The sequence below is a fragment of the Crocuta crocuta genome, unplaced genomic scaffold (assembly GCF_008692635.1).
Source record: "Crocuta crocuta isolate KB4526 unplaced genomic scaffold, BGI_CrCroc_1.0 scaffold127, whole genome shotgun sequence".
Taxonomy (NCBI): domain Eukaryota; kingdom Metazoa; phylum Chordata; class Mammalia; order Carnivora; family Hyaenidae; genus Crocuta; species Crocuta crocuta.
This window is the reverse complement of record NW_027532008.1, coordinates 2,170,467-2,182,755: the sequence shown is the minus strand read 5'-3', so window position 1 is coordinate 2,182,755 and position 12,289 is coordinate 2,170,467. Positions and strand designations below refer to the sequence as shown.

The window sequence follows — 12,289 nt, the reverse complement described above, 5'->3', positions numbered from 1 at the left end:
GCCGCCTCACTCAGCACGTACCAAGATTGCAGCCTTCCACATGGAAGGCAGCTGCTCAGCGTAACAGATGGTTTGTACAGTCTGAGGACAGGAAACTGCCCTCACCAGTTAGAGGATGGTGGGAACACGTGCTAAGCCACCAGCCAAGGACCAGCCTTGCAGGCAGGCTTTCTAGGGAGAGAAGCCTCGGGCCGGCTGTTGGCTCTTTTCTGCACAGCTGTAAACAGGCACTTGGAGGCTTGACCCGACACAAGAGGCGGAGTCCCCACCTGGCTCTGTGTCCATCACTAACCAAACTTGCAGCACCGACCTTGCCATGTGGTGTAGATCAAAAACAGCGGAAGGGCCAGCATTTGGGATGTGAGTGGCCGCTGCTGGTCCCTGCCTAGATCCACAGCTTCCTTAGGGTCTGCAAACGTGATCTTAATCCTGTTGTTCCTTCTTTTAGTCTATTAGTTAGGAAACTACTATTTTGTTTTTTACATTTATTTAATTTTGATAGAGCACAATGGGGGAGTGGTAGAGAGAGACGTAGACACAGAATCCTAAGCAGGCTCCAGGCTCTGAGCTGTCAGCACAGAGCACGGGGCTCAAACTCACAAACTGAGATCATGACCTGAGCGGAAGTCGGACGCTTAACTGAGCCGCCCAGGGGCCCCAGGAAACTACTCTAAAGAGCCCCTACCCAACTCTTCGGTTTGTGCAAGAAATATAGGCATTGTGTTTATATGTGTCGAGGTCTCAGGGCACCATTCTACCCCCGCTCTGCAGACCTGGCCACATCCTGCCTGGCTCACTAGCCCTGCTCTGCACTCTGCCTCCAGCCTCCATGGAGAAGCAACCTAAGAAATGCCCTATACTTTGTGTACTAGTTTGTAAAGCGAGCTGGCTCCCTAGCATTCTTCAAGGAGGATTATTCGGGTGGTGGTGGTTTTATTTTTTTTGTTTTTACATCATCATCATGAACTCACAGATGAAAATGTTCAGTGCTCCACCCCCTCGGAATTATTATGGACGCTCACATGATCTCAGCTTTGGCCCATGAAAGCCTTTTCAGTTTGGCTCTTGAATCCTTTTGACACACCTGCATCATCTTAAATCGATTTTTTTTTTGCTTTCTGGGATAAGGTGCTCTAGACTCTTGCACATTTTCTCTCCTGGAAGTTCTCTCTCTTTCCCAGGGAGCCCTGGAGTATTGTGGGAAATGGCAGTAAATTAGCTCACCTGGCACAGGGCAGAAATCCCAACACTGTGACCTGATGCAAGTCACCACTTAAGCTTCAGTGTCATCATCTGTAAGAGGAGGATGTTCCCTCCTCCACCTTCCATGTGGCACGGCTCCAACACAGGGAAGGAGCCAGTTTCCCTTACTCCTACAGAGTCACCTCATCAGTGACTCATCGATGCCCAGAGAGTAAACAAGTCATCAAGGTCATTAACTGGTATTTTTCTTGATGTGATTTTCTTTATTTAAAAAGCAGAAAGGGGGCACCTGGGTGGCTTAGTCGGTTGAGCGTCTGACTTCGGCTCAGGTCATGATCTCACAGTCTGTGGGTTCGAGCCCTGCGTCGGGCTCTGTGCTGACAGCTCAGAGCCTGGAGCCTGCTTCAGATTCTGTGTCCCCCTCTCTCTCTGCTTCCCCTGCTCACTCTCTGTTTCTCTCTTTCTCTCAAAATAAAGACATAAAGAAAATTTTTTTAAAAATTCAGTTAGGGGCGCCTGGAGGGGGGGCTCAGTCGGTTAAGTGTCTGACTCTGGGTTTCAGCTCAGGTCATGATCTCTCGACCCTCTCTCTTAAAATAAACAAACTTCTAAAAATTCAATTAAAATTTAAAAAGTGGTTGAACTGATCAAATATTTGATGCTACTAATGAATTATCAAAGAATTATTAACCTAGATGTGGTAATGACATGGTGGTTTTTAGCTTTATCCCTTTTAGAGGTACACACTGAAAGGTCATAGGTGGCATGATGGGATTATTCTGATTCAAAATCATCTAGTGGAGGGGAACAGACAGGGTAGGAACGAAAGAAGATGGGCTGTGAATTAAATATTGATGCTGGGTGATGGGGGGTTCACTATACTATTCTCCTTTTGCAAGTGTTTAAAAATTTCTACAATAGCTTTTGAAAAGAGGTTGAAGGGAAAGAGTGAGCAAGGAATCGGATACCATGGGTAAATGCTGGCAGAAAGGAATAGGAAAGAGGTCAGCCAGCCCAGACATTTTGCTGGGGGTGGGAGGGGCACCGCTGGGCTGGTGTGTGATGCACCCCCGAGCTGACACTGCCCTTTCCACAGTGCGCAGAACCATCGTCAAGATCCCCTCCACCCTGGAGGTCGACGTGGAAGATGTCACTGCCTCCTCTCAACACATCCACTTCATCCAGCCGCTGCTGCTGAGTGACGCCCTGGCCCGGGGAGGGCCCTTCCCTCTGGCCACCGAGATCCTGGAAGTTCCAGAGGGGCCCCCTATCTTCCTCAGCCCGTGGGTCAGGTCCCTGCGGAAAGGCCAGAGGCTCTACATCCATGGCCTGGCCTCATCACCCTGGCGGGTCCTGGTCTCAACCAAGGGCCGGAAGGTGCCCAGACACTTCATGGTCTCTGGGGCTTACCAGGGCAAGCTGCGGCGGCGGCCAAGAGAGTTCCCCACGGCCTATGACCTCCTGGGCGCTCTCCAGTCAGGCCAGCCGCTCCGGGTCGTGGCCACAAAGGACTACGAGGGCGACGGGGCAGAGAGCCCTGGGTTCACTTCCCTGGCTGTGGGGGACAGGCTGGAGGTGCTGAGGTCTGGCCAGGTCCACGGGGCCAAGGGCAGAGACATAGACGTTTTGGTGTGTCAGCGGCTGAGTGATCAGGCCAAGGAGGAGGAGGAGGAGGAGGAGGATGACTATGAAGAGATAGATGAAGACGAGGTTCTGCTGCCCCTCTACTGCTCCAGTAGCTTCGTGGAGGAGATGAATGATGGCCGGCGCTACAGCCTGGAAGATCTGATTACCCAGTTTTCACTGCCTTGTGAGGTCAAGGTCGTAGCCAAGGACAGTGGCCATCCTGCTGACCCTCTGCCCCCCTTCCCGGGCCTGCGGCTGGAGGAGAAAATCACGGAACCCTTCTTGGTGATCAGCCTTGACTCCAACCCTGCGGTGTGCTTTGAGATCCCTCCCCGGTGGCTGGACCTGTCTGTGGTGGAAGCTGAGGGGCAGCCAGGCCCGCCAGCTGGGCCTCTCCCTACAGCCACGGTGGAGGAGCTGACAGATGCCTTCTACTATAGCCTTCGGAGGTTACCGACCTTTGAGAACCAACCGCCACCAAGGCCCCCCAAAAGTCAGGGCCTCAGTGGGCAGAAGAAACAAAGTCGCAAGGAAAAAGCTGGCCAGGTACCGATATACCAAAGCGCGCAGGGAGGGGCGCCTGTTGGGATCATCGCAGGCGCTGCCATTGCTTTGTCCGGCATCACATTTGTGTTTCAGTTTTACGGAACTTGCAGTTTATACACTTTCACGTTTTGTACCTATTCTTCTTTTTTTTTTTTTTAACTTTTTCTTACAATTTATTGTTGAGACAGAGAGAGACAGAGCGTGAATGAGGAAGGGTCAGAGAGAGAGGGAGACACAGAATCTGAAACAGGCTCCAGGCTCTGAGCTGCCAGCACAGAACCTGACGCGGCGGGGCTCGAACCCACGAACCGCGAGATCATGACCTGAGCCAAAGCCGGACGCTTAACCGACTGAGCCACCCAGGCGCCCCTTGTACCTATTATTCTTATTTGATCCTGACAGTCTGATGCTAGTGTGATTATCCGTGCTTCACAGGTAGGAAACTGAGGACTTGGAGACCCTGAGACTTGCCCACAGTCCCAGTTAAGAAGCAGGAGGCCTAAAGTGGAGCATGAGCGTCCTGCCTCCAGGTTCACTGTGCTTCCCCTGCTGTCGTCCCCGTGTTCAGGCTTCATCATCCACCACCTACTCGGTGTCAGAGCCTCTCCTACAGCTGTCCCCGCAGCTGTCAGAATGGCCTCCCCCGCCCTTCCTGGCCTCCGATGGGCCTCGGCCCCATCTCTTCTGAAACCTTCAGTGGTTCCCCATTTCCAGGGGGTAATGCCAACCCCTTAACATGGCATCCAGGGTCCTTAATAAGCTGATTCCAACCTCAGCTTCCCAGCTCCATCTTCTACCACCTACCCTGGTCCATGCTCAGGCACAGAGAAATTCTGGAGGCTTCTTCAGGAGGCCAGGATTCCTGCCTCAGCACTTCGTGCTGGTCCCTCTGCTAGCTTCCTCCTTTCAGTGGGCAAGGCTCAGCTCGGACTTCCTCTGGTGGTGACAGCTTTCCCCTCCTGTTTTCACACTGCCATGCTGTACACGGCGTGGGTGGGCCGGACAACACCTAGTTTTCGGTTTGTTGTTGAGAGGTCAATGAGGGCAGGGGCCTCACCCAATGCCAGGCAGTTCCAGTAAGTGTTGATTGGTTCCAAAATGAATCACAATGGGGGAAGAGAACCAGGCGTGGAAGCTGAAAGACCAAGTTTATGGCCCAGTTTACTCACCCAGGGGCTCGTACTCCTTCTCGGGGTATCCATTTTCTCGCCGATGAACCTGAGGTAGTATCACTCACTCACAGTGCTGGCTGTCTACTGTGGCGGACGCCATCTGTGCATGACCCCATATAGCTCTCACGGCATCCCTCTGAGCTGGGCACTAACATCTCTTTCTATAGTTGAGAAAACAAGAGGCACAGAGAGGTAAAGGAGTTGACCTGAGGTCACAACCTAGCAAACAGCAGGGTGGGGTTGGAAGCTGGGTCCGACCACCCGGCCCGAGCGCGCGCCTACTGGCTGTGCCCTGCTCACAGCAGATGGTCTACATCAAACGCACTCTGTAAAGTGTACTAAGTTTATTGTCTTGGGATCTGGGGAGACTCCTATCTTGTACCGTGAGGGTAAGTGGTGGAAGAGCAGTGGGAGTTGGAAAGATGAATTCTTTTTTTTTTCACTTTAATTTCTGTTTGTTTATTTATTTATTTATACAAATAGTTTATTGTCAAGTTGGTTTCCATATAACACCCAGTGCTCATCCCCACAAGTGTCCTCCTCCATGCCCATCCCCCCTCCCCCCCACACCCATCAGTCCTCAGTTTTTGTCAGCATTCAAGAGTCTCTCATGGTTTGCCTTTCTCCCTTTCCCCCACCATTTCCCCCCTTCTTCTCCCCCATGGTCCTCAGTTAAGTTCCTCCTAATGTATACGTGCAAACATATGATATTTGTCCTTCTCTGCCTGACTTATTTCGCTTAGCATAACACCCTCAAGGTCCATCCATGTTGCTGCACATGGCCAGATTTCATTCTTTCTCATTGCCATGTAGTGTTCCATCGTATAGATAAACCACATCTTCTTGATCCATTTGTCCGTTGATGGACACTTAGGCTGGAAAGATGAATTCTGAGCAGTGTCAGCCCCAGAAGGGGCTTGCATCTGTAGGGGAGGGAGGAACGCAGTGGTTTTCTGAGGGAACAAAGAGCGGGCATGGGCATCTGAAACACAAGCCTTCTGGAGAGTGCCGGAAAACCCATGGTACAAAGAATTGAGACATCAGTCCCAGCCTTTGCTCCTCTTGGAAGTGACTTTGGGCCCAGTCCCTGCTCACTGCCTTTGATGTTGCAACTTTTCTTTTCTGAGCATCAGTATACCCCACTGCTAATGAGGGGCCCTATACTGTTTGCTCTCCAAAGCACGGTGTGGTGGGGAGGGCACCAGCTTTAGAAGCCACGGACATGGTCTGGGTCTGAACCTTGGCCCGGCTTACAATCCTGTCTGAGGTCTGACATGGCACATCTTCGGAGCCTGTTTCCCATGTGTTCATTAGGAATTCAAACAACTATCCAGAGGGTCACCTGAGGATAAATGAAGGTGTGCATATGGTGTAAGGTGGGAGTTCCACAAAAGTCCTCCTCCTTCTGGGACCCCTCCCAGCTCTGGTACCCGTCCTTAGGTTTTGTGATTGTCCCCCTCCCCCCTCCCCCCTCCTGCCCTTCGGCAGTAGATGTGAATCCCCTCTGTGGAGAAACTCAGTGCCCCCGATCTCTAGCCCCCAACCCTTTCATCTCTCATTCTGGCCTGTCTCCTCTGCCTAAGAACACTTCATGCGCTAGTAGCAAAAACACTTGGGGTCCCAAGAAGCCCTACTCTAAAAAGGAAGTCGAAGGGAGCAGAGGAAGTGGCGCTTGAAGGGAATTACATTTCATGGACTCTGCTGCCCCGTTTCTTGGGACCCTGCTGACTTCTGCTTTTTCTGCCACTTAGTGTTCTCAAGTCTTAGAACTGCAGGAATACCCTCTGCTCCCCAAACCCAAGATGAAGGCACCGCCGCAGAGGGTCAAGGACAGCTCAGATACGTACAGCAAGGTTTCCACCCACAAGAAGGGCCTCAGGGCCACCAAGACCAACAGAAAGGATCCAGGTGAGTCCCCGTCAGCTCCTGCTCACCCGTGTTCTTGCTTCTCCCTTCCCTCCCCTGCTCCTTGGCTGTTGCCTTCACCTCTGCGGGCGCTGACCTTCCCTCAGCAAGCCCCAGCTCATGAGCAGGCCTTTCTGCAGTCCCAGTTGGACAGACAGGCTTCTAAGGGGTGGGCGGCAGCTGGAGGGTCCCTACTGTCCCTCCCTCAGGGGCTCGCACGTAAAGTAAGTTCATCCTCTGACATACTGTGCTCCCCAAAGCACGCGAAGGAAATATGTACACAGTATTCAGAAAGAATAAATTGTAGTTTCTGATCTAGCAAGGACCTTAGAGCATCCACACCAACTCCTTCCCTGTCCAGTGCCCTATAAAGGGGAAGGAACCCGCTGAAGGCCAAAGACTTGTCGTTAACATGAACTCTTTTGCAGATGACGACGAACATGATTACGAAGAGGTACTTGAACAATTTCGGAATAACCTTTAGATGCTGGAGGAGCCCTGCTTCCTAACTGCTGCTTCTCATGGAATCTGAGATACCAGCCAACTGTTAGAAGACCGTGGACAAGATCTCACTGAAATCAGACTGTGGACAGCACGTTTGCTAATGACTCTGTGGGGACTGACCTGTATAGGGGTGGACATTATACCACCTTCCCTAATTCTAGACTCCTGGCACCGAGGGCTGGCTTGTTGGGGCCCAGCACCTTGCACTCCCTCAGCCTCAGAGCTTCGGTATCCAGAGGAGCCAACCGGATTCTACTCAACCCTGAGTCCCCAACACCAGTTGTCTCACTGGTTGGTGCAGAAAGGAACCCAAGGACCACCAAACGGGGCAACAATGGCAGTGTTTCCTGCCTCTTGGTAAAGGGGACTCAATCCTGACCACACTCACCAAGAGCCTTGTTAGGTTTGCCACCTCCTCGCCTCCTGTGGGCTCACTCTTTCTCCTCCTCCCCCACCCAGTTCTAAGCCCCCAAGAGACCAGGACTGTCTCATCTCTGCAGTACGCAGCACGTGACAGCTGCAGGGAACTATCCAAGATTTTTTCACTCTAAAACCATAGAATAAAAAGGACATCTGGGCTTCTGGAAAAATGGCTAACAGGTATCATTTAGTAAGTTGTGCGCCAGACCCTTTATAAACGTCATCGAAATCCTTACCTCTCTAAGATACACAATGACCTGATTTTAAAGATCAGAATACAAGTTTGAGTGGTCAGGTGCTTCAGGAAGCAGACTAGTTGTGAGCCTGAGTTAGGACCTCAGCTCAGCCACCTATTAGCTGTGACTAGGAGCAAGTTATTTTAACCTCCCTAAGCTTCAGTTTCTTCATATGTAAAATAAAACAAATAGTTTTCTACCGCACAAAATTGTTTTAAAGATTAAATGAGGTCATCTTGGTAAAGTTTTTAATTTTTTTAAAAAGTTTATTTATTTTGAGAGAGAAAATCCCAAGCAGGCTCTGTGCTATCAGTACAGAGCCTGATGCAGGGCTCGAACCCATGAACCATGAGATCATGACTTCAGCCGAAATCAAGAGTTGGATGCTTAACGGAGTGGGCTGGGCATCCTTTGGTAAAAAGTATTTAGTGCAGGGCCTGGGACATAATAAACACTCAGTAAGAATGTTCTTTATTGTTGACCCAGATCACGTTAACTATATGTGTCCCTAAGACCTATATTCTTTTTTTTTTTAATGTTTATTTTTAAAGAAAGAGAGAGAGAGAGCATGTGTGTCCGTGAGCAGGGGAGGGACAGAGAGAATCCAAGCAGGCTCCATGCGGTCAGCAGAGCCTGATGCGGAACTCAAATTCACAAACCATGAGCTGAAATCAAGAGTCAGAGGATTAAACCCACTGAGCCACCCAGGTGCCCCTCTAAAACCCATATTCTTTCCATAGCCCTACACTGTCCCCTATTCACAGAATTCATCCCAGTGTTTGAAATATACTAAGCTCCTAGACTGTGGAGACAAGTGCACTGATTGGCTGGAGCGCCTCACCATCGTGGGTAACAGACACCGGGGAACAAATACAAACCCATCCCACGCGGAGACGACCTCAGCTTCCAAGGTCAGTCTCGACCTGTTCCCTGAGGTAAGACCACAAACCTCACTTCTGGAAGTGGTGGCGCTTTGGTTTCCTAGACTGATGGCGGTCGCGACACTAAGCACCACGAACAGCGGAAGGCAGGAGCCAAAAAGGTGACTGAGCCGCCAGCTGAGGTGGGAGCCCAAAGTGTCAATACGCAGCCTGGATTCTAGGTACTGAGCCTGCGTGTGTCCCTCCCGTGTCTGCTAATGCTCCTTTGGGCTGTCCGGACCCACTGCACTCCCCAGGCCCCCTGGCTTCCATACCCCGGCATGGAGCTCTCCAGGGGAATGCCACGCAGCCAATACAGGCTAGTGGGTCGGTAGATGCAGAGAACATCTAAGCTACTGAGGAAGAGCGTGCTCTGGGACAAACGATAAGCAAGAGAGTAAGAAAAAAAAAGTTTCTTCTGGGCACAGAGCCCTTAGGACCAAGGCCACATGCAAAATTCACTTCACTTCCACATCTGCATTTAATTGTGGCACCAAATTGAGGAAGATCACTAAGGGGCAAGAGAGGAGAGGGCTACCCGTTCCTACAGAAGGGGATTTCTGGGTGGCCAAGCACAGCGATGAGAAAGCAAGCAACTTCACAGCTAGGCAAGAGGAGCTTTAAAGGAAAATGTGTCTGGAGTGCATGGGTGGCTCAGTGGGTTAAGCTGAGATCGGCTCAGCTCGTGATCTCGAGCCCCGCATCGGGCTGTGCTGACAGTGCAGGAACTGCTTGGGATTCTCTCTCTCCCTCACCCTCTGTTCCTCCCCCGTGCACTCTCTCTGAAAATATGGACAGACTTGCAGATAAACATACTGACTGACTGACTTGTACGCATCAACATAGCTCCCCAGATAGGAACCATTCTGCAGGTACAGAAACAACCACCAGACTGTTGTTCACTTTTAGAAACCAGAGGGTGGGGCATTTTCCAGATGGCTGCTCGTAGGTTTCATTTAGAAACACAGTTAGAGCAGTTATAGAATTTTTATTTACATGTTATACCTCATTAACTTACCTCAGAATTAGTTCTTTTATTCAAGGCACAGGTTACATTCTGGGGTTGTCAAAAACATCTTGAGCTAGTCTTCTCTCCCACAAGAAATGGAACTGATTAAGCTGGCCAAAAAATAGCCATAGGCCTTCAGTCTCCTCTTGAGGGGACAGTGACAATGACAAACACTCAATTCAGCTACGTGACCACAAACTGCTAGAGTGGAGATTAAAGCCCATTGTATAACCTCTACGAATGACAATGCTCTGATGCTTAACAAACATCATTTTACTCGAGTTTCACAACAGACCTATAGGAAATGGCACAGTTCTCTTTTCATAAATAAGGAAACGGGAGGCCCTCGGAGCTGACGCGCGGCCTANTGAGGGGACAGTGACAATGACAAACACTCAATTCAGCTACGTGACCACAAACTGCTAGAGTGGAGATTAAAGCCCATTGTATAACCTCTACGAATGACAATGCTCTGATGCTTAACAAACATCATTTTACTCGAGAGTTTCACAACAGACCTATAGGAAATGGCACAGTTCTCTTTTCATAAATAAGGAAACGGGAGGCCCTCGGAGCTGACGCGGCCTGCCCAAGAGCCTAACTAAAAGTGGAAAAGCCAGGACTTCAAACCCAAATCAAGCTATGCTACATGCTTCAGATAATAAAGTAGCGATTACACCAGCTTAGGGAAAAAAGAACATTTTCACAAATTCTGCAATAGAATTATTTTATTAGACATATGGATGTACTTATTTTGTATGAAGCTGAAAGAACATCTCTCTTTCTCCTGCCCTCACGAGGCCACCACTCTAGAACTTCATGTTCACGACACACTTTCGGCAGCGGCCACAAGGTGAAGGAAAGCGCAATTCTGAAAACATCACCAAGTAACCAAAGGTGGAGGAGGCACAAAAGCAGACAGAGGTCAGTGGGTTTCTCGGCTAGCTCCCAGCTGAAGGCCCTGGTCCTGCTCTTCTTCTTTCAACAGGAAACACGTTAGGAGTAGAAACTCCTGGGTGTAACTTAAGCAATACTGCCCAACCCTCTTGGTAGCATCTTTCTTCCACTTCCATTTGTCCCGGTGCTGTATGTTTGCAACTTCTTTAAGAAAGTCCACCCAGGTCTACATTCTGTCAATTGTCCAAAATTGAGCTTCAAAAAACATAAACAAACAAAAAAGAAGAGCAGTAACTTTCAAAATGAGACCCTTTCTAGGTGAAACCTACTCTCTAGAAGTCAACTGGCCAAACATGCCCCTTTGGGAGACACAGAGATTATGCAAACAGGTCTGGCTGGAAAATACCTCGGGCACTCAATCAGACCAGTTACTCTGCGTCTGTGGATTTAAAATGATCATCGTCCACAGTGGAATAGATGTGTCCCTCGTTGCTAAGAAAATCCACAGCTTGCCTAGAAAAAAAGAAAGACAGAAACAGGCTCATTTAAAAACTGATGCAGGAGTGCCTGGGTGGCTTAGTCGGTTGAACGTTTGACTTCGGCTCAGGTCATGATCTCACGGTCTATGGGTCTGAGCCCCGCGTCTGCCTCTGTGCTGATAGCTCAGAGCCTGGGCCTGCTTCAGATCCTGTGTCTCCCTCTCTCTGCCCCTCCCTTGCCTGTTTTCTGTCTCTCTCTGCTTCTCAAAAATAAATAAACACTAAAAAAATTAAAAAACAAAAACAAACAAACAAGCAAAAACTGATGCAGAAGAAAGGAAACTGCCTTTTGGATATGTCCAAACATAGATTTTACTCACTTCCCATTTTTTATCTTAGCCAAGACTTCACAGCCATTTCGTTCAGAGGGCTCTTACAAGGAGAAATATTAGTAAAATTGTAAGACTGAGGTAATGCATGGAGACAATGGCTATTAGGGTGGCCTTGGACTCCTCTCCCAAACTGTGTAAACGCCAGAAACCAGGGCCTAACTCAAATGCCAGTGTAAGCAAACTGAAAGGAGAATCTAAAAAAAAAAAAAAAAAAAAAAAATGCAGTCCAGCTTGCACATAAAATCTCCTAGCATAAACAACTATTTTTAAAAGTTCCTCCTCCCTACTCACCCATCAACCCTCTAGCTCCCTCTCTGGGAAGTAAAGCTGCAGGACATAAAAGAAAGGTCTTTCCAGAAAAGACAGGACACCTTCAAACCCTTCAAGGCCCTCAGGATCAGTGTCAGTAAACATGTAATAACAGTAATAATTTGTAGAGCGTCTACCGCATGACAGTGATTCTGTTCCTCACCATCCCTGTAACTGAGACAGGAATTAAGATCTTCATTCTATTTAAAACAGGAAATGAAGTTAGACCTGAGCCTTTCTTTTCTATATAAGCCTAGAGTATCAACTGATTTACAGTTTCAAGTAACCATCACAAGCACCAAGATACTGGTGCTTGATTAGTTCCCCAGAATCAGGAAGCTGCTTGTCTAACGTGGACTCAGAGTAAGGATGCCGGAAGGATCGGCTATAGCTTCAGGGTCAGACAGCCAAACGCACATCTCCACAGCGGGAACGGTGACACCAATGGGACTGTGTTACTTGAGGACCAGAAGAGAAGGATCTCACTCCCCCAGACTGAATTCTACAAGAGGTCAATGTTTTTTCTAGCTTATTTATTTTTGAGACAGAGCATGAGCGGGGGAGAGGCAAAGAGAGAGGGAGACACAGAATCTCAAACAGGCTCCAGGCTCTGAGCTGCCAGCACAGAACCCGACACGGGGCTTGACCCACGAACCGTGAGTCATGACCTG

General features: G+C 49.3%; 2 protein-coding genes across 4 annotated transcripts in view; one reads left to right on the top strand and one right to left on the bottom strand.

The window, feature by feature from the left end:
- THEMIS2 (thymocyte selection associated family member 2) overlaps window positions 1-7,546 on the top strand; it is a 15,537-nt gene extending 7,991 nt beyond the window's left edge. For both annotated transcript variants that reach the window (XM_077775517.1, XM_077775515.1), the window contains exons 4-6: window positions 2,300-3,375; window positions 6,299-6,455; window positions 6,881-7,546. In XM_077775517.1, coding sequence (XP_077631643.1) covers window positions 2,300-3,375; window positions 6,299-6,455; window positions 6,881-6,936 — 1,289 coding nt within the window. In that variant the 3' untranslated portion in view covers window positions 6,937-7,546. The remainder of the gene's footprint in view (window positions 1-2,299; window positions 3,376-6,298; window positions 6,456-6,880) is intronic.
- Window positions 7,547-10,251: 2,705 nt separating this feature from the next.
- RPA2 (replication protein A2) overlaps window positions 10,252-12,289 on the bottom strand; it is a 10,985-nt gene continuing 8,947 nt past the window's right edge. The window contains exons 7-8 of one of the 2 annotated variants that reach the window (XM_077775519.1): window positions 10,845-10,951; window positions 10,252-10,693 (exon numbers count right to left, since the gene is read on the bottom strand). In XM_077775519.1, the coding sequence (XP_077631645.1) occupies window positions 10,867-10,951 (85 nt within the window). In that variant the 3' untranslated portion in view covers window positions 10,252-10,693; window positions 10,845-10,866. Of the gene's footprint in view, window positions 10,952-12,289 lie in introns of both variants that reach the window. The other variant, XM_077775518.1, reaches the window with a different exon arrangement.